The sequence below is a fragment of the Rhyacophila brunnea genome, unplaced genomic scaffold (assembly GCF_057557595.1).
Source record: "Rhyacophila brunnea isolate RB1 unplaced genomic scaffold, BYU_Rbru_1.0 scaffold_7, whole genome shotgun sequence".
In the NCBI taxonomy this organism is placed as follows: Eukaryota; Metazoa; Arthropoda; class Insecta; order Trichoptera; family Rhyacophilidae; genus Rhyacophila; species Rhyacophila brunnea.
In genome coordinates, this window is record NW_028233339.1 from 308,291 (window position 1) to 335,730 (window position 27,440).

The 27,440-nt window shown below is 33.9% G+C and overlaps 2 protein-coding genes across 3 annotated transcripts; one reads left to right on the forward strand and one right to left on the reverse strand.

Moving 5' to 3' along the window:
• Nucleotides 1–23,618, reverse strand: LOC147064353 (sphingomyelin phosphodiesterase 4). 2 transcript variants are annotated; one of them, XM_085957866.1, is made up of 13 exons: nucleotides 23,569–23,618; nucleotides 23,181–23,483; nucleotides 19,984–20,086; nucleotides 18,460–18,676; nucleotides 16,326–16,536; nucleotides 15,732–16,000; nucleotides 14,844–15,033; nucleotides 13,845–14,035; nucleotides 13,126–13,358; nucleotides 10,682–10,818; nucleotides 8,986–9,123; nucleotides 5,935–6,057; nucleotides 1–512 (listed from the first exon to the last, which is right to left on the reverse strand). In XM_085957866.1, exons 1-13 carry the CDS (start codon nucleotides 23,590–23,592, stop codon nucleotides 102–104), a joined length of 2,550 nt encoding a protein of 849 aa, XP_085813992.1. In that variant the 5' UTR covers nucleotides 23,593–23,618; the 3' UTR covers nucleotides 1–101. The 2 variants fall into 2 exon arrangements, with proteins under 2 accessions (XP_085813992.1, XP_085813993.1); XM_085957867.1 differs by lacking the exons at nucleotides 18,460–18,676; nucleotides 19,984–20,086; nucleotides 23,181–23,483; nucleotides 23,569–23,618 and adding an exon at nucleotides 18,236–18,320 and having other exon boundaries at nucleotides 16,326–17,852.
• Nucleotides 23,619–24,278: 660 nt separating this feature from the next.
• LOC147064354 (uncharacterized) lies at nucleotides 24,279–26,501 on the forward strand. The gene is made up of 3 exons (XM_085957868.1): nucleotides 24,279–24,668; nucleotides 25,364–25,458; nucleotides 26,119–26,501. Exons 1-3 carry the CDS (start codon nucleotides 24,332–24,334, stop codon nucleotides 26,464–26,466), a joined length of 780 nt encoding a protein of 259 aa, XP_085813994.1. The 5' UTR covers nucleotides 24,279–24,331; the 3' UTR covers nucleotides 26,467–26,501.
• The last annotated feature ends 939 nt before the right edge of the window (nucleotides 26,502–27,440 follow it).

The following is a 27,440-nucleotide window of genomic DNA, read 5'->3' on the forward strand; positions in this document are numbered from 1 at the left end:
TGAGAAAATATAAACAAGTATTTATTTATTTTAAATTAGGTAGGTAAAATAACATATGTAAATCATTTTCAAAATATAATGGCAATTAATTAAATCCACTCTCATCTATTAAAGAATCTTCCGCTATCGTCGGAATTATCCAAAGGGTTAGGATTTAGTGGCAAATTCAAATGTCTGTTCTCTCTAAAAGGTGATCGGCCGGTGATCCATGTTAGAACTCCTTTAAAAAGAATTAGAAATATCCACACGGTGACAATGAAAAGAATAAAAAGCAAAACACCAAAGCCTATTTGATGAGATATTACGCATAATACAGTAAACCAAAATATGGTGGCGTGGGAAGCGAACCATCTCAAAGAAATACGCGGAGACAATGTCTGCCGTATTAGCTCTCCATCGAATGAGCCCCCCTTGGAGAATTTTTGGATCTGGAGTGGTCCTTCTAAGATCTCTCTGCTCAGTATTCCAATGAAGTCATCTTTCTCCCAGAGGGTTTTCATTTCTTCACAGTACTGTAAATGAATCATGGCACAATATTTTGGATGTAATTAGATGATAAGATAAAAATAATTGAGAGTATTGGTTTCAATGTCGGTCACCTCCATTTTTTTTAGATTCTGCTTCTCCGAGTACTTTTCCAACATATTATGCATATTCATATACTTCAAATTCAGCTGTTTGTTAGGAGAATATGTAGTATTAAACCAAAGGTTGATTACAAAGTCATTTAATTTCCGTTTTCTATATTTTTTGACCAACTGTAAACATGGGCTTTTATTAATTATAATAGGTTTTAGGTCATTTTATTTCGCTGTCTGATTTTTTAAAATATTAACTAATATTATGATTTCAAAAAGAAAATATTGTATTTGCAGTGTGCTAAATGTGCTAGACATTATTTTGTGATTATTTTAAAATGGTATAATATGGATGTGACTGACTTTGAAACAAATTGCGTCAATTATAAAAAAGATGGGCGCATATGATTAGGTAGATACATCGATTTTAGTATGATAATATGTATAGAGATTCGACAACTTTACCTAAACTCAGAAAATCTATTATTGTTTTAATATTTTAATGAAACGCAATTTTTTTGTAGTACTTATTCCACTTTTAATCAATAGATTAGGACCGGTTTCGTCCGCCTCAGAGGGACATTTTCAACTGTCCCTCTGAGGCGGACGAAACTGGTCCTAATCTATTGATTAAAAGTGGAAAAAGTACTACAAAAAAAATTGCGTTTTATTAAATTAAAACAACAATACAATGCAGTTCCACCATGAATTGACAGTTAACAAAATAAAAGAAATCAGAAAATCTACCTAAATCTTTTCCCAGAGTCAAGCAAAACATTTATTTATTTATTAGAAAAGAGTATTATGGCATTACAACTATTTGCCAATGCGGCATAATTCATAATAAAATATAATACAAAATTATAAACAGCATGAAATTACAAGACACAACTCAAAAATTGGCTAAACGTCTTGGACAGAATGTTAAGGTGATGTCTCTAGGTAAAGTTGTTATCGAAAAATAGCTAGAAAAGTTTATTAATCGGTAAATATATATTCAAAAGTAATGAGAAAAATAAAATAAAAAATTAAGATGTATCGTGGAGTTCTATATACCAAAAATACGTGTCAAATTCGGTACATTTCTATCGGGTGGTAAGAATGAATGAATAAGATTTATTACCAAAATTACGATAAAAATGTACGTAAATCTATTACCTAGGGAAACGCTAAACATTAATTGGAATTTATTATATCCTTATATCTTTTTTTTCAAATTTAAAAAACATCGATTTAGAGGTTAGAAAGCATGCAATTAAAATCGAAACATCTCGGTTCAGACGTAATTTATCGCAAAAAACGCTTAGCGTTTCTATTAAAAATATTATTTATTAATTTTTAGGCTAGTTATTTAAATTTAATCTTGTATTTTTGTATATTAACGAATCGATTGTAAATAAAATGAATATTTGACAAGACTTTATCGACATGTGCTGCTAACGCGGAAATAAATCGAACCATTTTTGAAACAGTACTTGCATAGATTAAAAAATACATACACACACACATACATTGAAAATAAAGGTTCGCCAGGTACGAAGACAAAAACTGTGTTAATTCTGCTGTCAATAATTTTTGTTTGCGATATTGGAGCATATGTCAATGGACTACATATATCAACCTCCACTTTCTAAAATAGTGTTGTGTAATTATTTCAGATATTTATTACTGTTTTGACGTACCTACCTTTTATAAAGAGATTTTAAAATAAATATAGTTCCATAATAATATAAAGAAAGCATACGAGCGAAAATGCCTAAGATACTTCTGACATACATCAAATTTAATCTTCGTCTAGTAACTGTACAATTTATCCATATTTATGTTAAGTGTTTAAAATGTTATAAGTAAAAAAAAAATCGTCTATTCACGTGGTAGTCGCGAAAATTATGAACAATATACAATGTTAAAAATAATAAGAATTGTTAAAATTTCTAGTCACAATATTATTCAAAGACAAATTAACCCGATCAAAACAGCCTCGACAAACTTCCACTTCACTAACTTTTGTTCTATATGTTTATCCTGGATACAGCGGCAAACACATTTTGAAAATAGCCGATATACTCGATTATTTGTTAGTTTGGGTTAGTTTAGGTTAGATTAAGTTAGATTAGGTTAGGTTAGGTAATCCTAACAAATAATCTAGTATATCGGTTATTTTCAAAATGTGTTTGCCGCTGTATCCAGGATAACCGACTTGTACCCTAACTTTAATTACATACATACTAGTGTACTATATTTGGGCCATCGAACGTTCATTCCTGTCTACGGCCTTAAAATTATTATCTACGTGCCTATTATAACTGTCTGTCATCAAAAAGTGGAGGTTGATAATTTAGTATGCTTAGAATAGTAAAGAATATACGATAGCTAGGGTAAACAATTCAGTGAATGAACACATAAGAGATGAATTTGAATTCAAATAAATTAAATTAAAACAACGATTAAATGAACTAAGAAAATTATAACAATAGGTAGGTACAATAAATTGTGTATAACCGTAGTATTACTAATTTTATGCCGTGATGCTTTGATAGTTGGACTTTTCATAATATTTGGATCACTATTTAGTTGCTCATTTATCTGCCACTTCATAAAGCCGTAAATATTTTTTTTTACGAAGCAATCATAAATACAAAAAATTAAGATCTACTTTTCAATCATAGTAGATACCTAGGAATATGGTATAGGTGTTGATAATTTTTAATTATTTATTCGAGATCTTCAGGGAATTACAAAAGTCCACACCTAGAAACCACTGGGCCAAAAAGGTTTCTTTTTATATCTCCAAATCCATTTCACTTACATAACATAGGTAAAATAAATATAACTATCTTTTATTTTATCTTGCATTTTCGTTAAAATCGACATTAGAATTTTTCAACGAATTAACGTTCTGTCTTTATCTTAGAATATTATGTAATCAGTGGTGCACTTACCTCAAATTCTAAATTTTTTTCTTATGTTTTACAATTTTTTTTAAATTTGTCACTTATTTTGTCCTTGGGTTTGCTTATCAAGATTTGTTCCCATGTTTATTTACGTTTTTTCTTACTTCCAACTTCTTTTTTATTCAATTCGTTGCGTGTCTTACTTTATTTTTATCTCGGATATAGTTAGTTAGTTAATACAAACCTTCTACTCTCTGGAGGCCCATATGATCCCATTAGGATCGGACATGGTTGAAACGAAACGAATTGGGATGTCTATATATCGACTATGTCATAATTATTATAACAACTATAGTCGAACTCGGTTATTACAATCTCGGACATAGCGAGATCTCGGATGTAATGAGAAAACAATCGTTGACATTTGGTATATGATTTTCTCCTTACATTTTTTTCACTGTTATAACGAGAAACTTATCGGATATACCGAGCTAAAATACTGTTAATGTGTTGATCGTTTAAAAACATTTTCGGGACGGATTACGTTTATGACACTAGTTAAATGTCTAATTGTTGTTTTCGCCGACAATAAAAATACCTATTCTCTGATATAACGAGTACCGCTTATAACGAGCAAATTCAGCCGGTCCAACCTTCCTCGTAATAACCAAGTACGACTGTATATTCCTTATTTTGTTTAATAATATTTCGAATGGCATTTGTTTTGCTATTCATTTAATATCCTTTTTTTATTCCACCTCTAGAAATTCGATGTAATTGTCAATTGTTCAAGATTAAACTCAATCTTATAAACATTTGAACTTAAATGTTCATTCACTACTATAAATAAACTTTACTGTAGAAAAATATTTATATTAGTATTGACAACGTAAAAAAATCTGGTTCATTGACTGGAGAGGTTACCCTTTATTGCCAGTGTAAAAAAACTACGGTAAACAAAATGAAAAAATCATAAACACTTTAAATCAAATCAAATAGACATGTGAGAATTGTAAATATTTTATGGGGTGAATATTAATTGTAAATATTTTTACATAGGTAAGTAAATATATAATAAATTTAAATGCATTTTTATCAAGCTTATGATTTTTAATATGTGGCGACACTCAACATTTTATTTTAAATTTTATTGCCATCTGGTTGCGATCGACCAAAGTTTTTAGTAATCATTTTTAGAAATTCATGGTAAGACGCCTTTAGATGGCGTTGAAGTCACATTTCATCGTAAATTGAGCCAAAGGCTTCACCTTAACGTAGCAATGAGTTCAGTACATACCTACATATCATACATGTGTGCATTCGTCAATTGCAGACAATAAACTTATGCCTTACTGTAAGGCTTTTCGCTATAAAGGCTTTTTTTAATCATAGCAAAAATTCGATTTACAGGTAATATAACTTTGCAATAAACTAAAAAATAACATTCATTTTAAAATAAAGTTTTTAAAGTAAAATTTGTCGATAACTGTCAAAACAATCTGACCGTATGGGTATGATTCCACTCATTAGACGATTCCTGGCAAGTGGCCTTATCAAAACAAGTGCGGGACAGAAAACTTCAGTCGAAAGTCACTAAGCATCCCATGTTACCACAAGTTTTAATTATACGCACAATAATTAATGATTTATTTTATATATTATGATTTATTATGTATAGCTAATTTTGCGTAACAGTGCATTAAGTTACATGTCGTTAGCCTACTATGCAAACTTTCTATGTCTGTTTTATGTAAATGTTCAGGAGAGAGTTAAAACGTATTATTTAATACATTTCTTTTATAAATAAAAAAGTTTTTCTACGATATTATTAAAGTACACTCTTTTTTCATATATCATAAATCTAAAACTTTTTTATTTATAATAAATAATATGTTTTAATTCTCTCCTGAACATTTACATAAAACAGACATAGAAGGTTTGCATAGTAGGCCGACGATGTATTTTGTGAATGTGAATTACATAATGTGGAGAAAGTTGACGAGTTGCGGTGACGTAGAGTTAACTCAAACGGTTAAGACGATACATCAGTGAAACGGCAAATAATTTTCAACTATAGGCACGACGAAATTTTGGACTCGCTGGTATTCGGAGAGCGAACGTGGAGGTGTGAATACGTTAATTTGTTTCGTGATGGCGACGGGGATATTAATTCTTAAATCGTGTAAAGATGACTAAAAATGTTACCCATTTACTTGAAAAAGAAAACATGTGTCAATGAATATATTATTATTGTTACTAATAGAACAATAAACAGAACATTAAATGGACGCATGTTGGATTTATATGACAAATTATATTTCGTTCAGCATGCGTCATTTGCACACGCGACCCGCAATCCGCGCATCGCCTAGCCACGATCTTTTTAGACCATGCCTTAACTGAGGCAATTTATAAGTTTTAATTTACAATTTATAAGTAAATTCATTTAAATATAAACATACCATTTCATTTATTCTGGAGGATATTTGTTGTAATAATCGTACCAAGAATCCATTTTCATTTGATTTTATGGGTTGTAAATCTGGATCACCCATATATTTAATATGATTTGATCTTTCTTTTGCCTGAAATTTGAAGACAAAATACCGATTAAATTACAACTTTACTGAAATCATTATTCATTTAAAATGCTTCGAACGTGATTGATTAAAACGCAAAAACATCGAAAGTCATGTATATCTATCAAAATAGAATGACAGCTGCGAAAACCTTATGCAACCTTAGGCAACAGCATTCTAATTACAATCATTAAAATATTTTTTAATTGATACACAATGGTAAAAGTATGAAAACCGCACAATATAAATTAATAGTTAATACAAACTTTAGATAATTTAATGGTTGTTTATCAGCGTTAATTGAATAGATGTACGCATCTCAGATACTGTCTTCTCATCTTATATTTTTAAATTGATATGGCAATGAAACTCATACATTATTAAGATGATGTATGTTTACATAGTAAATTGAACAGTCTTTTGTGTCTGCGTATATAATGAATACTTACACAAAATATTTTGTATTTATCAATTAAAAACTATTTATATAATTTCTGGTTAAAATGTGATGGCTGTCATATTTGCAAGGTGATCCGTCATGTGCGCATATCATTGTACATAAGTTGCACGTGGACACTAAACACCCAAAAAAATGGCTAGTTAGTGTTTAGTGATGTTCTATGCATCTCGGCCATAGTAATCAGGGCTCGGCTCAATTTACCGAGAGTACACCGCAGAGAAACGTCAGATTTTTTTAGTCAATACTTGAAAGCATCTAAGCGACACTTTTTGAGCATATACAATCATTGAAAAATTGCTATTATATGGCTAAATCGCTATTATAAGCGTAGACAATAAGTACAAATATAAAAATCTTTTACAATGAATAAAATTCAAACATTTTCAATTACCTAATAAAATTCGCCGTTTTCAAAAATCAGTATAGCATATTAGAGTTCGCCAATGCATTTCATAAAATTTAAATAATTATAAAGTAACTTTTGACACAAAGACACTCGTGTTTAAACCTTCGTATAGAAACGCTCTAAATAGGTAGGTAAGTATGCGAAAATAAGGAAAATTTTTCAAAATAACGTTATAGATAACAATATTTTTTATATAAAATTTAGCCGTGTTAACTAAACGATATTGTTATTATTTCAGATAATTCCGACTCAAATTTAATCAATAAAATAAGAAATACGAGTGAAAATGGCTTGAATGGCTCTTATTTACTCTTTGATTAGTGATTGTTTTTATAAGATAATAATATTTATCCATAGTCAGTATTCCGTATTTATTTTGTATTCATTTAATTAAATGTATAATAAATAAAACAGGCTCCAGTTTATGAGCCCCACGAAAACATTTCACTTCCACAAACAAATGGCCCGGTCAAATAGCCTCGATAAAACGGCTCACACTGTTTGAAATTAAACGTCACTGGTTTTCATTAAAATGCCACTTTTCCTACTTAAAACTTACCTTTCGGCATAATATACCTATCATAAATATTCATGAAGCGTGTTATCTTTCATATTAAATATTATACCAAACTAACCTCGTATTTTTTTTTAATCTTCATTCTCTCGGTTATGTGTTAATACGGAATACTGACTATGGATATATATTACAATCTTATAAGAACAATCACTAATCAAAGAGTAAATAAAAGTCATCCAAGCCATTTTCACTCGTATTTCTTATTTTATTGATCAAATTTGAGTCGGAATTATCTGAAATTATAACAATGTCGTTTAGTTAACACAGCTCAATTTTATATATAAAATATTGTTATCTATAACGTTATTTTGAAATATGTTCCTTATTTTCACATACCTACCTACCTATTTGGAGCGTTTTTATACGAAGGTTTAAGGCTCGCACAAACCAACGTGAATATTCACCAAGTACCCCGTCAAAATATCCCGAAAAAAGCACCCGCCATCGGTTTGGAAGGTCCGGTCAAAAGAGTCTCAAAATGCCAATGCCGCTGTAATGCTCCCTACTTACCTGTTGTTAATGAACAAACGTAACATTTATTCATGCAGGGGATCAAAAGATACAATGAAAGCCATCAATTTGTCATATATTTGGCTATTTTTTGAGACTCTTTTGACCGGACCTTCCATATCGAAGCGGGTGCTTTTTTCGGGTTATTTTGACGGGGTAAATGCGAATGGATGGCAGTGTCGGAGACAAATTGTATCAATGATAATATAAAATTATTGATATATTATTTGAATGCTCGATACCGAAACGTCAAACAATCGCAGCGCTCCATATTGAACTTTGTAAGATAATAACTTAATTCCCTTCCGAAATCTGAATGTCGCATGCTCTTTCCTGTAAGCCAATACGAGCTTGATTGGCGAATATTCGCTGCAAATAATTCGCTTTGGTGTGTGCACGAATGTCTTAGGTTACTTTATAATTATTTAAATTTTATGAAATGCATTGGCGAACTCTATAATGCTATACTGATTTTTGAAAACAGCGAATTTTATTAATTTAAAATGTTTGAATTTTATACATTGTAAATAATTTTTATATTTGTACTTATTGTCTACGCTTATAATAGCGTTTTTGCCATATAATAGCGGTTTTTTCCATGATTGTCTATGCTCAAAAAATCTCGCTTAGATGCTTTCAAGTATTGACATAAGAAATCTGACGTTTATCCAAGGTGTACGGTCGTAATATAGAGCCCAAGGCTCTTCAATTTATAGAAATACAATAACTCGATTATTGCAAAAATTAAATTCCATCAAATAAAATTTTAGGCGCCAGTCAGGACTTCGAACCGTTATTTTTTTGAATTTCGGTTTTAGTAAAAATATATATCGATTCGGTTCTGGTTTTCGTTCCGACAAAAATAACGGTTTTTCCGGTTTAATTCCGGTTAGAAAGAAGCCCTGGGCGCCAGCAAAAATACAGAACTTAAGACATTAATTGAATAAATTTAATTTAATCCGATATAGATAATTGATTTACCTGTTTAGGAGACATGGCAACACTGAACTTTGAAACGTTTTGTCGATTTCTAGAACCGGAGCTGCTGGAATAGGAATCCGAGAAACTTCTATCTCTCTCTCTGAACAGTAGTTGAGAGTTCTGAGTGGCTATATCCAACTGAAAATGATACCGGAAATGTCAAATTCATTCAATTCTGTTACAGTAAATTAGTTAGTCCATTAAACAATAATCTGTTATATTATAATAAAGTAGGTTTTCCTGAATGCATATATTAAAACATTGACAAATCGGTCAGTTTCTCCGTTTTTAATTACATGTATTAAACTAAACAAATTAAGCAATGGTTCTAAGAACAAAACAAAGTTTCAATTTTATAAAAAAAATCAGAACATTGGTCGGCATGCGTTAAATCTGTTGCAGAAAGCCACGCAACAACAGAATCAATTTCCGCACACAGTGCTGCGTGAAAACATGCTAATTGTGGCTGTGTGTGTGTGTTTTGTTAATGTATATCTCGATGCGGTGACTTTTTGATTTAAATATGTACACTATTTTACAAAGCAGAAATTTTGTCAATTAAGCCAAGGTGTTACTATATTACAGCATTATGGCACCTGCGAGCAAAATTAATTTCAAACAGCAAAATGCTAGTGTTGTCAATAGGTAGGACGTACAGATTATTTAGAAGAATTTATTAATTATTGTGAAGCGAAATTATAATATTATGACTTCGGTCTATTACTATTTTGATATAGTAAAACAAAAGTAACACTATTATCACAATGATTTGACTTTCTAAAAAAGAAAAAATATAAAAATATCATCAGTGTTTTGTAAAAAGGGCGAATCAACCATTTTGGCGAAATCGAGATTTTAATGACAAAACAATATGTATCTCACTAGCTTTATTGTGTAAAAATGGCGAATTTCTATCTCCACAGGAAAGTAGGTACTTAAAAATGATAATTATTGTAAGGGCGAATATCCACTTAATATTACGAATAAAAAGCGAATGTAACATATTGGGCCTTTTAAAATACAGTCAAACTTGGTTATTACGAGGAAGATGGGACCGACGGAATTTTCTCATTATAAGCGTTACTCGTTATATCAGAGAATAGGTATTTTTAAATGAGCGGTCACATAACACATAAAGTCGCAATTCAAACAAAAATACACAATTAGAATTTTTCCCCGAAACAAGCATGGCATTCATAAACTACAAAAGAAGTTGTTTATTGTAATGAACGCTGGTAGGTACCTACTGACTTCACAAACCTTGGATTTTTCACATGCTATTTCAACCATATGCATGGATACTTTTTCAATATTGTCGGCGAAAGCACCAATTAGGTAGGTACTTAGACACCTAACTAGTGTCATAAATGTAATCCGATTCCGGCAGCATCCTGTCCGGTCGGATTTTATTGCTTAGAGTCGAAATGTAATTTAACGATCGACACATTAACAATTTTAAGAAAAATTTTGACGATATTTTAGCTCGGTATAACCGATAAGTAGCTCATTATAAAAGTGAATAAATGTATGGAGAAAATCATAAACTAAAATGTCAACGAATGTTTCCTCGTTACATCCGAGATCTCGCTATATGCATGATCGTAATAACCGAGGTCGACTGTATTATATTATAATGCCTATTATTAAGACAGAATTTTTTCATTTATAAAACACCCGACGATAATGATGTTCATACCGAAAATATATCAGCCAATTGTTGGATTGAAGATTGTATGTAAATTGGGACGATTTTCATTTCTTCTAAAGATATTTCATCGCCTGTTTCAGTATCTGCCATTAGGGAATACATATACGAAAAAAATTTTAAAAAGCCTGTAACAAAAAAAGACAAAATATATTGAAAAAGCATTCCCACATTTATGAAGTATAGTGATTAGCGTAACGTTACACGAATTACATAATGATCATAAAATGAGAATGGCGAAACTATAAAACAATACTTAATTGATTAAGTGCAATTTTTTTTAAAACAAGCTAAATCACCATTTCAGTTTAAGAAAGAGCATAATATTATGTATCTCACTTATTGTAAACCATTTGCTCAACCAATTGAGACAACGTACTGGATTATTGATTGACGAAACAACATATTGTGCATTTGCAAGATTGAACCGATAAAATCACTGATCGATAGCGGAGCATGTTAACCTCAACTCTATGTGACTTCACCGGCATAAGAATAACATCACCCCTGTGGTCCAATCCATGTAATATTTTTAAAATCAAGGGTTAATCATATCTACAGGTGCCGGAACACTACATTTTCCATAGTATTCACACTGATCATAGTGTGACATTTGAGCATATTTAGCCACCCATCTAGGCGTCGGCAGTGGCGAAGGGTGGAGGTAGGCTGGATCCGACATAAATAGTCCACAATAAACTTTGTCAGTCATACGTACATATTTGTTTTCATCGAACCAAGTCTACAATTTACAGATGGTGTTGGTTAGTTTTTAAAATTCAAATAAACACTGCGAAAACCAAGTCATAATAGATAATAGTCAAAAAATAATCGTCTATCTATAAAATATCTAAAATGATGCCATTAAACTGATATTTTATACATAGAATAATATTTTTTTTATCTACTATGGTTTGTTAGTGTAGGCAGGGCGTAATGAATTTTAAAAAACTAACTAATAACATGTGTAATATGTATTCTTAATTCAACGAAAACAAATAAGTATGAATGAAAAAGTGTGCACTGTTTTGTCGAATCGCCCATAACATACCAAAACTATTATGGCAAGGTTTAATTGATTTTTAAAAACTAACCAACACCATCTGTAAATTGTAGTCTTGGTTCAATAAAAACAGAAACGAATGACTGACAAAGTTTAACCCATTCGCTAAGTCCAACCCAACTGGTGCATTGCCCATCAGGTGGCCATTAGATATAATTAGCAAATGTGGTAATTAAATATTAATTAAAAGGCCCACAGCGAATAGGTTAATGCGCACTTTTCATGTCGGATCTTAACAGCCTACCTCCACCCTTCGCCACTGATGTTAACCCAAAATCTATTTGTATTAATTAAACACATTGACTGCTGACTAGATAATTACATTTAATTCCCATATTTAAATAGCATGCTAATTATATCGAATGGCTACCCAATCATTACGCGCTGGTCGCGTCTTTAGCGTCCAATGTATTAAATAACCCCCCTCCTCATACTTAAAAGTAAACAAAAATCTAAAGTCAAGAATTAATAATCAAGTCCTAAAAAGCTGTAGATAAAAAGAATTGTACAGATGCAAAATTAATAACTAAGAGCCCATACGCACTTGCGGCAGGCCGCCTATCGTTTTTTGTGTGCAAAGTGCCTACACCATACGCACTACATCTCGGCGGTTTGGCTACCGCGGCGGTTGTCATGCACAGCGCGGCCCGCCCACGGTCTACCGCACCGCGGAGCGCTACGCACTAGGCGGTTAGACAACGGCTGACCGCTTTTGTTAAAAACTTATTCCGATATAGATTTCGACACGGAAAAATTTATACACGATGTAGAAAAACGACCTTGCAAATTATGGAACATGAAATGTGCCGAATATTTAATTAAATTAATTTAAAAAAAAATTATTAAATTAGTAGGTACTAATAAACGAGAAGAATTATAGTAAAGCAGTGGTTCCTAAATGAACGCCCAAATATTTTATTTCTGAAATTAATATTAAATGAGTGTACAAACAAGGAGGGGAATAAAACATTTAAATCTCCGATACGTTTAATTTTATAACTATTCTCAGTTGATTCGCCCCTCCTTTAAGTGTCCTAGTTCCAAAACTGTTCAGACAATTATTTATGATTTGATCTATCTGGGTTCTCCATCCTGAGCTAGCAAACAGAACTCCAAATTAAGTCACATTCATTTTGAAACTGACTGCGGCTAGCCGCTAACGTAACCGCTGTCCCCGCGGTCAGCCGCATTGCGGATAACCGCGAATACAACCGTGACTCGCGGTTAGCCGCAATGCGGCCTGCCGCTAGTGCGTATGAGCCCTAAAGTATTTAATATATTCTAATTTTAGGTAATTGAAAAATACTGTCTGAATTGTCTGTAAATCAATATAATCAAATATTGTAAATTGATTTGATATGACATTAAGTACCTCGTTGCTGTACTTTGGTCTCTTCCTCTCTAGTTTGTATCAATTGAATGGCTTGATTGTAGGCTTGTTGAGCATGGAAGACCAAGTCGAGGGCCATCGGTTTTCCGTTTCCGAGAAACAGCGGCCTGTACTCTGCCGCAGGACAAGATTCCGCCGAGTTGTCTCGCTCCCACGAAGACGTTTGAAGCGGGGGCGCTCCCATCTGCATGTGTTTCGGGTAATTTGTGTTGAAGCTTGAATATAAAACAATTTCCGCATTAAATCATCATAAAACCTCATGGCGGTACAAGCGGTGGGAAGCAGATTCATTGATAAGCCAAAATACCGCAGTCAAAAATTCGCCAGAGCTTCCATGGTCTACTAACCACTGACGGACAATCAGCGAGCGATTAATACAGTTAAATTTTTGACAGTGATGATAATGAACCCTTTGGCTGCTATGATGTTTTTCAAATTCCCAGTGAGAATTGAGAGATTGCGTGTGGGGTAACTAATAACTATCACTAACAATAACAGAATACAACCCATTTTAGAGTATTTTTACCCATAGTTTTTATCCGTTTACAATGATAATTATCCATTCGATGAACAACTTTATGACAGAGTCATTCTAATGGTTTTGTCAGCGGAACCAAATAAAGATGAAAATAAATTCCCAGGAGTATAAATGTCATCGTTATATTATTGATTAGATAATTGCCTAAAATGTTAATAATTACCTATTATCGATGCTGGTACTTCTATCTAAGCAGATAGAGTTAGGATACATAAAAGAGGAGGGGGATGAAGGAATGGAGGGTGAAAATGAATATGGCTGAGGCGAGAAAGGAACCGGGGCTATTTCTCCTTCAGACGTAATGGAAGTCTCCACTTCGGCTAACATTTGGACAAGATTCGTCTGTGAAAATACCTGAAAGAAAAGATTCCATTAATACAGCGGAATCTTAATTTTAAGTGTCCATGCCTATTAGACTGAGCTTGCAGTTTTGACCATATTTTGGCCATAATAGAGTTTACTACAAATGAATCCGCAATACAGAATTTCATGTAAAGAAAAGGTTTTCTTCAATGTCTTTGAATATATCTCATAGATAACATTATGAAATAAAAGTTTTGTTGTAGTGGCGTGACTTCGACAAGAGACCCATAGATGGCGCTGTCCATTGACTGCACGCCGCAAGCACTATATAGACGGATGAGGATTTAACTCTATGTTAACTCCGTAATTGATATCTCTCACAGTCTTACAGCCAGTCAGCTTAGTCTGATAGCTCTGACCCTTTTGATCATACAGGTTTTCTATTTTGAAACTAAGCACCTTACACTATCGAGATTCGTTTCTAGTGATAAGTGTGGTTTCTAGTTGTCAAATGTGATACCTACCTGAACTGAACTAATCCTTTGGCAAGTTCATCTGGTTATTTGGACGAGTGAGTCATCTTATCTTGTTAATCTATTTTCGTGTACAGTTTGAAGTATTCTCTGTTATTATGTATTGATTTAATCTCTGTGAACACGGAATAAATACTAAAACCGGAAGTGTTTCTATTTTATAAATAAAATATACTATAACTGGCGACCAACGTGGGCCCAAAGTATTTCTATTTTATAAATAAAACCATCCTATAATGCGTAATATATTATGTAGATAATACATGAATTAAGGTTTCCTTACAGGTAAATGATAAATAAAGCTTATTAATATAAAATTTATTTACCTTTGTAAGCCGAAAAAGCATAACGGTATTTTTGGGAACAGTCAAATCGAGCCGCAGAAATCTTGGAACGACCAGCTCAAATATCTCAGTGTAGGCGAGTAGATTTTCAGAAATGAATGGCATGCATGAAGAATCTATTATGGTTGGCCTGTTTGTTTCTGTCAATGGCGATTCCGCACGATTCAGATTTCTGTAATAGGTGACATAAATCAAATAAAATTGTAAATATATTGTGTTTAAGGGGGATTGACGTGCTACTATAGCCTTACCACTATATCTTGGCTACGGACCTCATAATGGTGTCAGGTGTTCAGGTATAAATCTACGCCTCCGACCCCCGCTATAAATAGTCCGTAACACTGTATACAGTGCTATAAAATCGTAGCTAGGATATAACGGTTCTAGTATAGGGACATCTAGCAACAGAATATGAGGTATACAGTTTAATTGCATATGAGTTTATGACAATTTACATTTTAAAGCGATTTAATGAAACAATATATTGAACAGAAAAATAAATATCTTTTTAATTCAAAGTTCAATTTACAATAATAACTTTAAATCTAGTTAATTTATATCGAACCGAACTTCACAATGGTGGCCCTGTGGCAATGTGAGGGCCCCACGTGAGACAAACCAAACAACAGAAGCGATGTAAATACTATAGAGTGTAGGTGATAGATGGTAACCATAGAAAATATCCAAATTAGTGTCGCCTTCATGCATCCATAAATTATTCCAAGATATTTATAGAAAATATTCATGTGATATCAAACATAATTTAATAATAATTGTGGAAATATCTCATAGTGTGTAATGAACATAGATATTTTGTGTCAAGTCACATATTCATTTGATATAATATGTTCAAGTATTGTCTGTATTTACCCAAATTTTTCATCCTTGATATTTATATATCTCCACGGTTGTATGAAGCTCAACCAGAGCTCCAAGACGAGTCTGAAGGAGGAATCGAGGGGCCACGTGTGCATGAGGTGTCGGATGTGGCAGAGGGCCGACGGTGCGAGCACTGCGCAAGCCGCCCGTCTCAACTCTCCCAGGCTGGTCGGGTCGCCGTCTCCACTTAGCCAAAAGCCGTGACACTGCTTTATCAGGGATCGCACGATGCGGACATGTTCACTTACCGGGTATGCACTCTAAAATATACAACATATACATTGAATATTAATACTATCGACCGAGGGTACCTACTTGGTGAAATTTTAATTAAAATTCTAATGGATTTATATACATTAAAATCTACACTTTATGTAAACAGTCTGTCTAAATATTATTCAGTTGAGTTTTTTTATATTCAATTTACCAAATCAATTACAAATTACATCCTTAACATCATCCCAAATCAGTATACGTGAGCTCCATAATCTAAAGTTACGCGTGTGAAATTTTTTGTATCATATAAACTAAAATTTACTATTTTCATATTGAGGATTGCAAAATATTTTTCAAAAATTCCCTTACTTTGGCGGGCTGCACTGAATTTGTGGTGATTTGGGAGGAATCTGTTTCAGTAGACGTGCTCAACCAGACGCCAATGAACACTTGCAGAACAGTTTCAGAGCGCCACACCTCGCCTCGAGGATGCAGCTGGGTGCTGGTGCTGGCACCGCTTCCTACTGCACAATTCGATGACAGATCTTGACACATTAGCAGAGACGGAAACTGGGAATGCCTAAAAATATTTTTTGTAACATATGAAAGATCCATTTAAACTCAAGAGGAAAATGTAGATAACCGACATAAGCTTATAATTTTTAATTATACGGATTTAACCAGTCATGCAGGGCTATTCCAACATAACTCCAAAATCAACTGAAAAGGTGATAAATAATATGCTGTCGTATTCTAAGAGTTAATTATATTACCGTATGAACTGTCAGTTGTAACTGGATAAAGCGAGATAAAATACAACAATTATATCTTGAGATGCAGCGATTTGGAAAATGAATACATACTCACATTGCGAAACTATCCCGAGCGCGTTAACTCGAGCATTGAATTGCACGGCCACGGGCTGTTAAATTTCATTGATTACATAAAATATTTTCAACAAATTGCAAAGGCAATGTACCTTTGTACAATGCAGAATATACAATGTAATAGTATATGTTATAAATGTGATATATAATACAACAATAATCACTTACCAAGATACAACGCATAACATAATTTCAGTTCTTTTTTTAGGTTAATCAAACGTCAACGTGACATAGGTAATAAAAAAAATCAGCGGCATGGCGCATGTGCAGCAGGTTTTAAGTGTTAACTTGCAATTTTTATAATCGCCTTGTATACAGAATTGATCTGAGAGATATGTGTGTTATTTCGGATAAAGAAAAATAACAGAAAGGTGTTATAGTATTAACTAGTTAGAATAGCCCTGATGGGCCCTACTCGCAGCACCGATTGGGACTCATCCATCTTCATTATGCGCCATATCCGTTATCTATATATATCTATAGCGATGATTTTGGCTTTTTTCTTAGTCTATCGCTGTTTTAAATAGGGATTGAGAGATGAGCTCAAACCAGTCTGAGATTCTTGAGCCTTAAGCCACTTGACAAACATTTGCAATACTAGGGATTGCAATACCGAATGAATATATCAATACTGGTATTTCTTATTGAATACCGGTATTTGTCAAAACAAATTATAGAAAAAAGAACTACCTATTAATAAATGTAACTATTAAAATCTATTTCAAATAATATTTTATAGCAACCTAAAGTACCTACTGCATTTATTATGTTGACCTTCATAAATACATTTATAGATCATAATATTTTATAACTGCTAATTTTTACAAATACTATAAGTCCGGGTACAGGAAAATCAGTCTCAAATTCAATGTTTGTTGAGTGTACTATCAATGTTGGATCAATAGTTATAGAAACATTTGTAATCTTAATACCGAAAATACCGGTATTTTTTATTTTTGAAACCAGTATTTACGTATCGATTAATAATCGAGTACCGGTGTTCAAATGTCTAAGCAATATCGAGTGCTTAAAGTCAGACAACGTTATCTACAAAAAATTGTTTTTTTTTTTTTTTGAGATAACGTTATTTTACATTTACGGCTACATGATAGTCAAACAACGTTATGTCAATCTTTTCTAATTTCTTATTAAATCGTCAGTAAAGTTTAACGCTAATTACATAAGTTACCCTTGTTTTCATATTTTTTTAAAACTATCCCTATAAATTTTAACATCATCATAAGCAAGATAAATGTACAATACACAATAAATTATAAAATATTAACATTAGGTTTTAAATAAACATTTCCCTTGTTAAATTACAAGAATCTAAAATAACGATTTTTGGCTCTCCTGTAAAGTTGCACTTTTGTAGATAGTGTTGTTTGACACTAAGCCCTCGATATATACTGAAGAGTTGATAATAATCGACAGCAATTCGAAAATGTATATTTCCTTTAAAATAAATAACTGGGTTGCAAATAGCAATTGCATTGGTTTGTCAAAATTATGAAATTTACTTTTATTTGATTGAGTATTTTCTGTATCAGTATAAATTAGACTTAATTAAAATTAAAACATTATTTAAAATGTAACAACATCAAACTGAAGCTCACCTGTTTGCCGTTTGCATTGGTGACACAGCAGGAGTTTTACCAGTAAAGTATGGAATGTGTGGTAAAACTGGTGCATTGGGATCGACGGGCAAAAAATGCAATAGGTATTCATACGAAAGATTGTAATAGACCGTGTTCCAGTTATCACTGTTGATTCTGCTGTACCTTGTGTTGAATAGATGAACGGCAAAGTGGAAAATGTAATAGTCAAATGGATCTGATTAATAAATAAGGAATAATATTTGTACTAAAGGTGATCGTGGATTTCAGTATGTTATTTTAAAAAAAAAGCAGGTATTTAAATTGAGCTAAGACGGACCAATTTGTAACTGAGATTACTACTATCTAATAAATAAATAATGATTAATAATCCATAGTGTATAAATTGATTTATTTTGGCCAAATGAAAATGTCATTACTGATAAGCAATGAAACTATAATACATATTACATAGGTACTTAAGTGTTTGAAACTTTTAAAAAAGTAGATAATGAGACATTTCACTAAATATATTAATATCTCCAGGCAATATATTAATAGGCTCCAGAGCGCGCCAGCCCTCTCAACATAAAAGGTCAGTGTCTGGCATCCTGTGTAAACCCCAACCCCCCTAAATCCGTAATCCACCAGCATCTTAGCCGCCTCGCACATCAGAACTCGCTTCATGCGCCGCATGTCGAATTCGTTGATGTGATGTCATTGTCATCTACATAACAAACGTTGTCAAATGGAGTTTCGCAGATTGGTCGAAAGAGACTGAAAAACATCAATGTTGCAAAGCGACAGATCGAGTAGCGACTCCACGAACATGTTGGATGCCGATAAAGCCGACCCCACGCCTATGCAAAGCGCTCGACTCGGCTATTTTTGCCATTCGTATCTAGACGTCACTGCTCGCCGGTGGCTGTTCTACTGCGATAAATGATGCACTGTGCATTGATATAATATGCCTAATTGACGGATGAATCCAGTATTTCCGCCTTCTACTTAAATTTCTGCGGTACCAATACATAATAATCGCTGTTTCAGCGTTTGATGACATATTTGCGTAATGGCGTCTGGCCAGAGTACTTATTATTTTGACGTTTCGAGAAGCGAGTGTCGCTTGTAGATGTGCGCGTTCGTCACACGCAACCATTTTTCGTGTGTCTTGGAACTCTGTCGCGGCGAATGAGGCGAGTTTTGATCTGAGAGCCGGCTTAAAATTACAGTCCACTGCTAAAAGCGCCACCAGGTGAAATGGAATAGTACAAAACATAAATTAATTAGAATTTAAATTCAAAATTTCATCAAGTGCCCTCAGTCGATAGTATAATTTTTTTAATACATGTGATAAGTGATTCATTTAAGCGCATCCTCAAAAAAAATGCTGAGTTTTGACAATCTATGTAGGAAGGGGGGAGCAGGCAGTGCTGTGGTGAATCATAATTATTATGAATAATGAAAAGATCAGACGATTAAGTAAGTAATTTGTAAGGTGCTACACATATGTCTGCAGTTAATTTGACATTTTTGAAAGGATACTAAGTGAGAGTGATATAACTTGTCGAGTGTGAGGATCTACATTCAAGAGGTCCACATAAAACTGGGGGACTCTTCCACTTTCCAACATCTGACAGACATCCAGCTGAAACAAAAAACAGTGGTGAGTTTGTCGGTAATAGACGATTATATAAAAACTAATTCAATTATGAGAATTTCTTGAAGTGAAACTTTTAAACATGCGATACACCCAAAATGTGCCCGGTACACGAAACATCCTCTGTAGAGCGAATCCTGCTAGTCGATGACGGAATATCTTCAGGATTGATGGTGTAATGCTTAACACTATACCACTGCAGTGTTCCCGAGTTCAAATCTCGTTGAACATGTCATTTTAATATATGACTTTTAAATATTTTTAAAATATTTATATTATGTACTTAAGTAGGTATATGTATATTAACACGACGTGTATAAACGTCGTATTCTGTGAGATGTGATATGACAGGACGTCCATTGACGTCCTCTACTGTGGAACGGAATACGACACGACGTTTATAGAAGTCGTATTTTGGATTAAAACAATATGTTTCCTGTCTACTTGTGTCAAAGTGCGAACATATTTCCATTAGATAATGTCTTATCTTAAAACTTCATTTCTATATATGTATCTAAATCGAAAAGTTAAAAAAAGTAAGTAAAACATTCTTAATAGAATAATTTCAATGTGTCATATATATAGAATAATTATAACGTGTTAAGTGTATTCAAAAAAAAAAAAGAAACTAGATAAAAAATTTCAAGCACAGGGTCATCTTGAACTCGAGACCTTCTGAGTACTAAGCACGCATACTAACATCATAATATGGTCATAGCATCAACCATCAACCATCTGGGGAAGCGACAAACTTTATATATTTATACAAGAGTACTATTATTGTTGTGGACGAAAACCAATTACAATAAGTATCATTGCCTCCACCCACATGCGTAGACGTAGTGTTTGACCCTGCCACTATCTCCACACACACTTCCCCCATAGAAAGTGTGGAAGTCAGCCAGCAGTGGATGCCTGCGCTAAGCATAGAGGGTAAATGCAACATTTTGCGGATATGTCGGTACGCAGCTTTAGTTTGGGTTAGCATTAACAGATGGCTTTAAAAACTATTTAACACATTTGCAGACACATGTTAGCTAATACGTCATGTTAGTGATATGAGACAATAAAATTGGAGTTTCTTAAATTTTCGATTCTGATATCTAGAAATGAGTTAAGTCTTAAGATACCACACTATCTAATGGAAATATGTTCACACTGTGACACAAGTAGCAGGGAACATATTGTTTTAATCCAAAATATGACTTCTATAAACGTCGTGTCATATTCCGTTCTACAGTACAGGACGTCTGTGGACATCCTGTCTTATCACATTTCACAAAATACGACGTCTATAGACGTCGTGTCTGCGAATGTGTTATTAATCAGCTACCTTGTCAAATAAAGAATAATTTGAAGTTAATGGCTTCAAAATAAAAAAACAAACCCAACAAAAGAATTCATTTTTGTCGAATGTCCTTGCAATACAAACTCATTTGTTATAATTGCCATATATATATATACATATATAGTACAAACTGATTTATTTTTCTATCTGTATGTATTCAAATAACAGCACAACTAAAAATATTATTGCAATAGTAACAAGTCGAATGGATGAAATTATTATAAAAGAATAGTAGCTCAGAAATGTATGAAAACAACCAACACCCCACCATAGAGAAACAAGGAAGATTCTATATAAAAAAAAATACTTCCTAAAAGCTGACCACAGTGCATAACCAAGCGAATTTCTTACACTTTTGTTTGTAAATTGTGGTAAGTAAATACTGTCACCAGACGAAAAAACCCCTGGCCCACAGTTTCAAATCACAAATCCGCAACCTAATCAAACGCCTTCTAATTAGGGTTCACCACCCCTGATTTACGAAATAACATCATCACGGCACATTTCAACAGCGGCAAAAAGGGCGAGTACCTAAGCCCAGCTACTAGGAAATGGTAACTTGCCGAGAGACAAACAAAAATTTACCGTAATTTTGTTTCATCCCTTTGCCCCTCCCTCCTGTCTCATCACCCATAGATCCGTCGGAGATAATTGCAGGCAGTACAAATTCTCCCGGGAGAGTGGTAGGTGTCTAGGACCACGCGCTCAGCGTGGCCCGGTCGGTCCTCCTCAATGCGAAGTGCAAAGCCACGCTTGCCCCAATATGATAAATTAGTGAATCTCTTTCCCCGTTATTGTGTTAATAATAATCCCTATAACCACCTCAAAACCACGCGTCGCGTCCTCGATAAAACGTTTTCGCGCCAGTTTGGCCAATGTGTTCAAACACGTGCTCCCACATAGTGACTGTGCGATAGCTAAATCTAAGACTCCTTTAAGTGTAATTAATAATGTAACCCAACCAATGTCTGGAAAGTTAATGTAATTAAACGTCCCTGCGCAGGGAAATTGTCAAATCAAAGACGTGTTTTATCTTGAATTATATGTCCTGATGTCCACACAACCCTCAATCAAGGTGATACTCGTGAAGAACGCTGCCAGCATACATGTGAGTTCTCCACCCATTCTTCTCGGTATCAATACTTACTAGTGTACAATTTATTATTATTATCTACTCATTGCTTAGTTTCATTCAAGAATCGTAAGATAAGCATAACAATGGAAGGAAATAAATAACATTTTATACAACTTGAAGTCATTTCTTTCATCCACTAAAAGATAACAGATATAACCAGGGAACACAAAAATACGGAAGTGGGTTTCTGGGTGTGGTTGTAAGGAAAGAAAAATATGAGATAAACTTAAATATGTGTTAAAAGATATGTTATTTTCAATATTTACACCTGTATCATAATATGCATTACAGTTAAGTCATGTAAACGGAACACGCATTCATAATTGGTACTAATATTTGAGGACATTTAGGGGCTTTGTATTTTTGATGACTGTCATTTAAGTCATAAGCCAAGACTGCCTTCAAAACGAATGGCTTTCGTATTTGTATTTCATTAATTTATTATGTGGATATAACAGTGCTCATTTTCGATTGAAAAAACATGAGTGCGGCTTCCATCTGTCAGAATAATATATACTACTTGCATGTTGGTTAATCAGCCATATAATTTCACCACGATGTTGTATTTAAATTAATTTTGAAAGATAAAAAAAGCTTACCGGTAACAAACGAGTAGGAAAGACATACTTCAATTGAGGATCCCCAATGAGTTTGTAACAAATTTTAAACAATGGGCCTGTAGGCAGAAAAAAATTGAAAAGCAATTCAAAGTTGTATGTGTCGTTTTGTGACGTGACAGTTCTAAGTCCCCAATCTTCAGATGCGCCACCATTTCCGAATATACTCCCTATGATTTGTGGGTAAATTGCTTGCAGGTCTTTGAATGGCAGTCGATCAACAAGTTGACTCAGCTCATTTATGCGAGTTTGAAGTGGCGCCCGCAATAGTGAGTGGATGCGATTCTGGAAATAACAATATCAAAGTCAATGAATAGCGAAAATACAATAACATAATAGTATTATCATATTAGTTACAAGTAAACACTACAGTAATATCACCCATTCCGGCCATATCGATAATATTTGAAACGTTATGTCAAAATATATGTGTTGCCAATTGCCCAATATAAAACATAGACTAAAAAAATCGTTTAATCAAAAGAAAACTGTTATTTTACAATAGTTTCACAATCTCGTGTACTAGGTACAATACCTAGGTATTTACTTTTTTATAAACTGAGTTTATAAGAATAATATTATTATTAACAATATTATTGTATATCACCTTGATAGGTATTTAAAACCAAATGCTTTTAAAAACTACCTAGGTAGGTATTTCATGTTTTTTTACTTCATATATTTCCACCAGCGTTTGTATGCATTGTGAATTAAATTGATCAATGGTCGGTGAAATGCAGACTTGATAAAACAATGGGGAATATAATATATTCACACCAAGGCCTGAACAAAAACGATGCATGAGTGCGAGTGAGAAAGTATTCGGCACCCTTACAATCTCTGCGACACGTCGCGCTAGAAATGCCGGCGCTCCATTGGCACGCAAGTCAGACGATTTACAGTCTTCGGACTTTTTTTTCGCGTGGAGCACCCCAGGTCTGCGGACTTTTTAATCCGCAGACCAGGCTCGTTGGATTTCAAACATGTTTGATATTTTACTCGCCGAGCCGCTGAAATTCGTACGTTCACCACGCTTTACCGTCACATTATTTATATCTATGCCGACGGACGACAGCGCCATCATTATTTTACTGTCATTCAAAGTGTTCGGACATCTCACATCGATAACAACAATGGTAGATCTACGAGTGCATTCGAAAAGTTTCTTGGAAGATTTTATTAGTTGTTTTAAAGACAACCCATCGTTGTGGAAGACGACCAGCCCACTATACAAGAATCGTGATGCCAAGTCCTTGGCGTATGCGGAACTTTTGGAGATTTTAATCAAGGTGGAGCCGCAGGCAAGGGTCGACGATGTTAAAAAGAAAATACAGACATTGAGGTCGGGTTACAGAAAGGAGAGAAATAAAGTAAGGACATCATATCGAAGCGGAGCCGGCACAGACGCAGTTTATCTACCCAAACTGTGGTACTATAAAAATTTGGAGTTCTTGAACGACCAAATGGAAGGTACGTAGGAATGCTTTAAAGCTATTTATTATACACGTGCAGATTATGAAATTGTCGTACCTAGCTCTGAAAGTGACATCGCATTAGATTAGCTACTATTAAGCAATTAAAACATACAGCTATGAATCATTTCTAGTCACAATAAAATTATTTATTCTTTGCTGAGGTAGGTAAGAAATAATAATATATAGGTACGATCATGGCGGTGGAAGCGCGGCTTATTGAGTCGTGGTCGGGTCCCAGGTTCAAATCCTGGGTCTGACAAGTACACATTGAATTTCAATTTGTGTATGAGTCAGAGTATGGACCTAATATGTTGAGCAAGTGGCTGACATCCATTTCTCGTAAAAACAAAATCTGTCAATACAAACCTCCACTCCGTGGAGGTCCATATTATGATCGGACATGGTCGAAAGAAGAAGAAAAGAAATGATCATAAAATCAAAAATCGCTCGAGTTAGGTTCCTTCAGAGACAATCAATAAATCGTCAATCATCAATCAAAATTAATGGTACAGTTTGGTTATGAGGAATACAGCGGAAAACACATTTTGAAAATACCCGATATACTGGATTACACCAATTATACCAATATCAATATTAACCGTATGAAGGAATGGGTACTTAGGGGAGAGATAATAAAAAACAAGTTTGAGTATTATGTTGTATTTTAACAATTTACATTTTGTTTTACAGAATCGAGCTCAATATCCAGCATGGTGGACGATTTGGAAAACATGTCTCCTGATGAGAGTTACTCCAACTCGTTAAACAACGAAGATTGTATTGAGGTAAAACATTTTAACTAAATTGTTACATTGGTTTAATTTATCTATTGCTTATCATACTTTCTTGCCATGTGACAGCCCCGGTAGTATTAAAATATTTTTCGAAATCTCCTCGCGCTTTCTTAGCATTGGCAGTGGCATTGGCAAATGCCAAAAACATTTTCTATAATTCGCCTGGCTCTGCATGTCCGATAATTATATATTCTTTTACTGTGATTTAATTGCCTTTGTGAATACGGCTTTATGAAATCGTTACGTAATGCAAAGGCTTCATCGCCAATATAAACAAATGGCAGTGCATCAGAATTAGCAGTAGGTTTTTTTGGTGCAGGTATTTTTAATCTGCCTTCGTCTAAACGTTTGAAAAAATCAGATTTTCTCAGTACGCCTCCATCAGAAATACGTCCATTTGTTCCAACATCAACATAAATAAATTCATAATTAGCATTTGCAATCGCCATCAAAACAATGCTGTGGAAATGTTTGTAATTATAAAAGTGGGAGCCGGCGCCTGCAGGTGGCACGATTGCAATGTGTTTCCCATCAACTGCGCCCAGGCAATTTGGAAATTGCCATTTACTATTAAATTCTTCTGCAATCGTCTCCATTTCTTCGTGCGTATCAGGGAACTGCAACAAAAAATAATCAACATTTTATTTACAGATAGAATATTCGCCTTCAACATCCACGTTGTCGACTACTCCAAGGTCGAATCTCAATAGAGCACCAGAACCCCCATCGTTCAAACGAAAAAAATCGAATGATAGCGCCAACAAAGTGTTAGAATTAATCACCGACAAACTAAGCAAGACTGAAGATGAATTTGATGTTTTTGGCAAAATGATGGCCATGAAACTACGATCGATGTCACAGGGACAAAGATTGCTGGCCGAGAAGCTGATGCATGAAGTTGCCTTTATGGGACAAAGTGACAAAATAATGCCAGCAACTACTGTTCATACTCAACCAGTTTATCGTATATTAAGCAAAAATGTACAAAAGCCGGTATAATAAATTAATGTTTTTTGTATGAATAAATATCTTGTAAAAATATTTGTTTTTTTTGTTTGTTTTTATGCCTATAAACCTTAGCTTAAGCGATACAACAAATGGTAAGTATTTGAGCTATGTTAGCAAACCTATATTATTATGTGGCCTCATTTAGAAATCAAATTCCATGCTTGCTTTTCGAAGAATATGACTAGTATTACAATACATTCAACAGGAATAATTAAGCAGCTTGCTTACAGCCTATATGGAGAGTCCTGGCTAGGTACAGCATTCTAATGGTCTATTGAATATTTAGCATGTCAACGATGGCCTTATTTGTGACTATATATATACCTATCTCAAATGCATCTTGTCTGCCATTCTTATGATGTTGCCGTCTATGATTTATATAGGTAAAACAATCCACTAAACGTTCACTTTATAAGACCAACCAATGTCTACTTGTTAATGATATATTTGTAAATTTGCCCAACTTTATTAGATGACGTATAATATAATACACACCTTGAAATATTCTCCTTTCAAAACGTTAATGATGACTTGGCAAGTTTCGGGAATTATCTTGCCCAGAGTTTGTCTTCCAATCGCAGTTCTATAATGCAAGTCAGTGAATGTTCCGCCGGCAGCCAAAAATCGCAGGGTTGCACATAATCTATCATGAGGAGAAATAGCTTCCCTCATCATAGTATTTTTTTTTTTAATAAATGGGTAGACCAAATTATACAGTTCTGTGTATACATCCTCCGACATTCGCAAATAATTGCGGAAATCGCTCGGTTGCAAACGCAATTCTCGTATTAAATTTGTGTGGGATAATGTCGTTCGTTTCCTTATCCAATGTTTCACCCAGTATTTGTGTACCCTTTGCTTCGTTATTACATTATCTGCCACCCAATAACCCAAAAAACATAAAACGTCGGTATCATTTAACGCCATCACGATTTAACTGTCAGATATACGTATATTATCTATGC

Coding starts and splice junctions, on each gene's coding strand:
- LOC147064353 (XM_085957866.1), bottom strand. CDS start 23,592: ATGGCCGGAATGGGTGATATTACT. Junction 14,036..14,843: donor TGCTTTTTCGGCTTACAAAG/GTAAATAAATTT, acceptor CTTTTCTTTCAG/GTATTTTCACAGACGAATCT. Junction 10,819..13,125: donor GACCAAAGTACAGCAACGAG/GTACTTAATGTC, acceptor TTTTTGTTACAG/GCTTTTTAAAATTTTTTTCG.
- LOC147064354 (XM_085957868.1), top strand. CDS start 24,332: ATGGTAGATCTACGAGTGCATTCGAAAAGTTTCTTGGAAGATTTTATT. Junction 24,669..25,363: donor CTTGAACGACCAAATGGAAG/GTACGTAGGAAT, acceptor TTTGTTTTACAG/AATCGAGCTCAATATCCAGC. Junction 25,459..26,118: donor ACAACGAAGATTGTATTGAG/GTAAAACATTTT, acceptor TTTTATTTACAG/ATAGAATATTCGCCTTCAAC.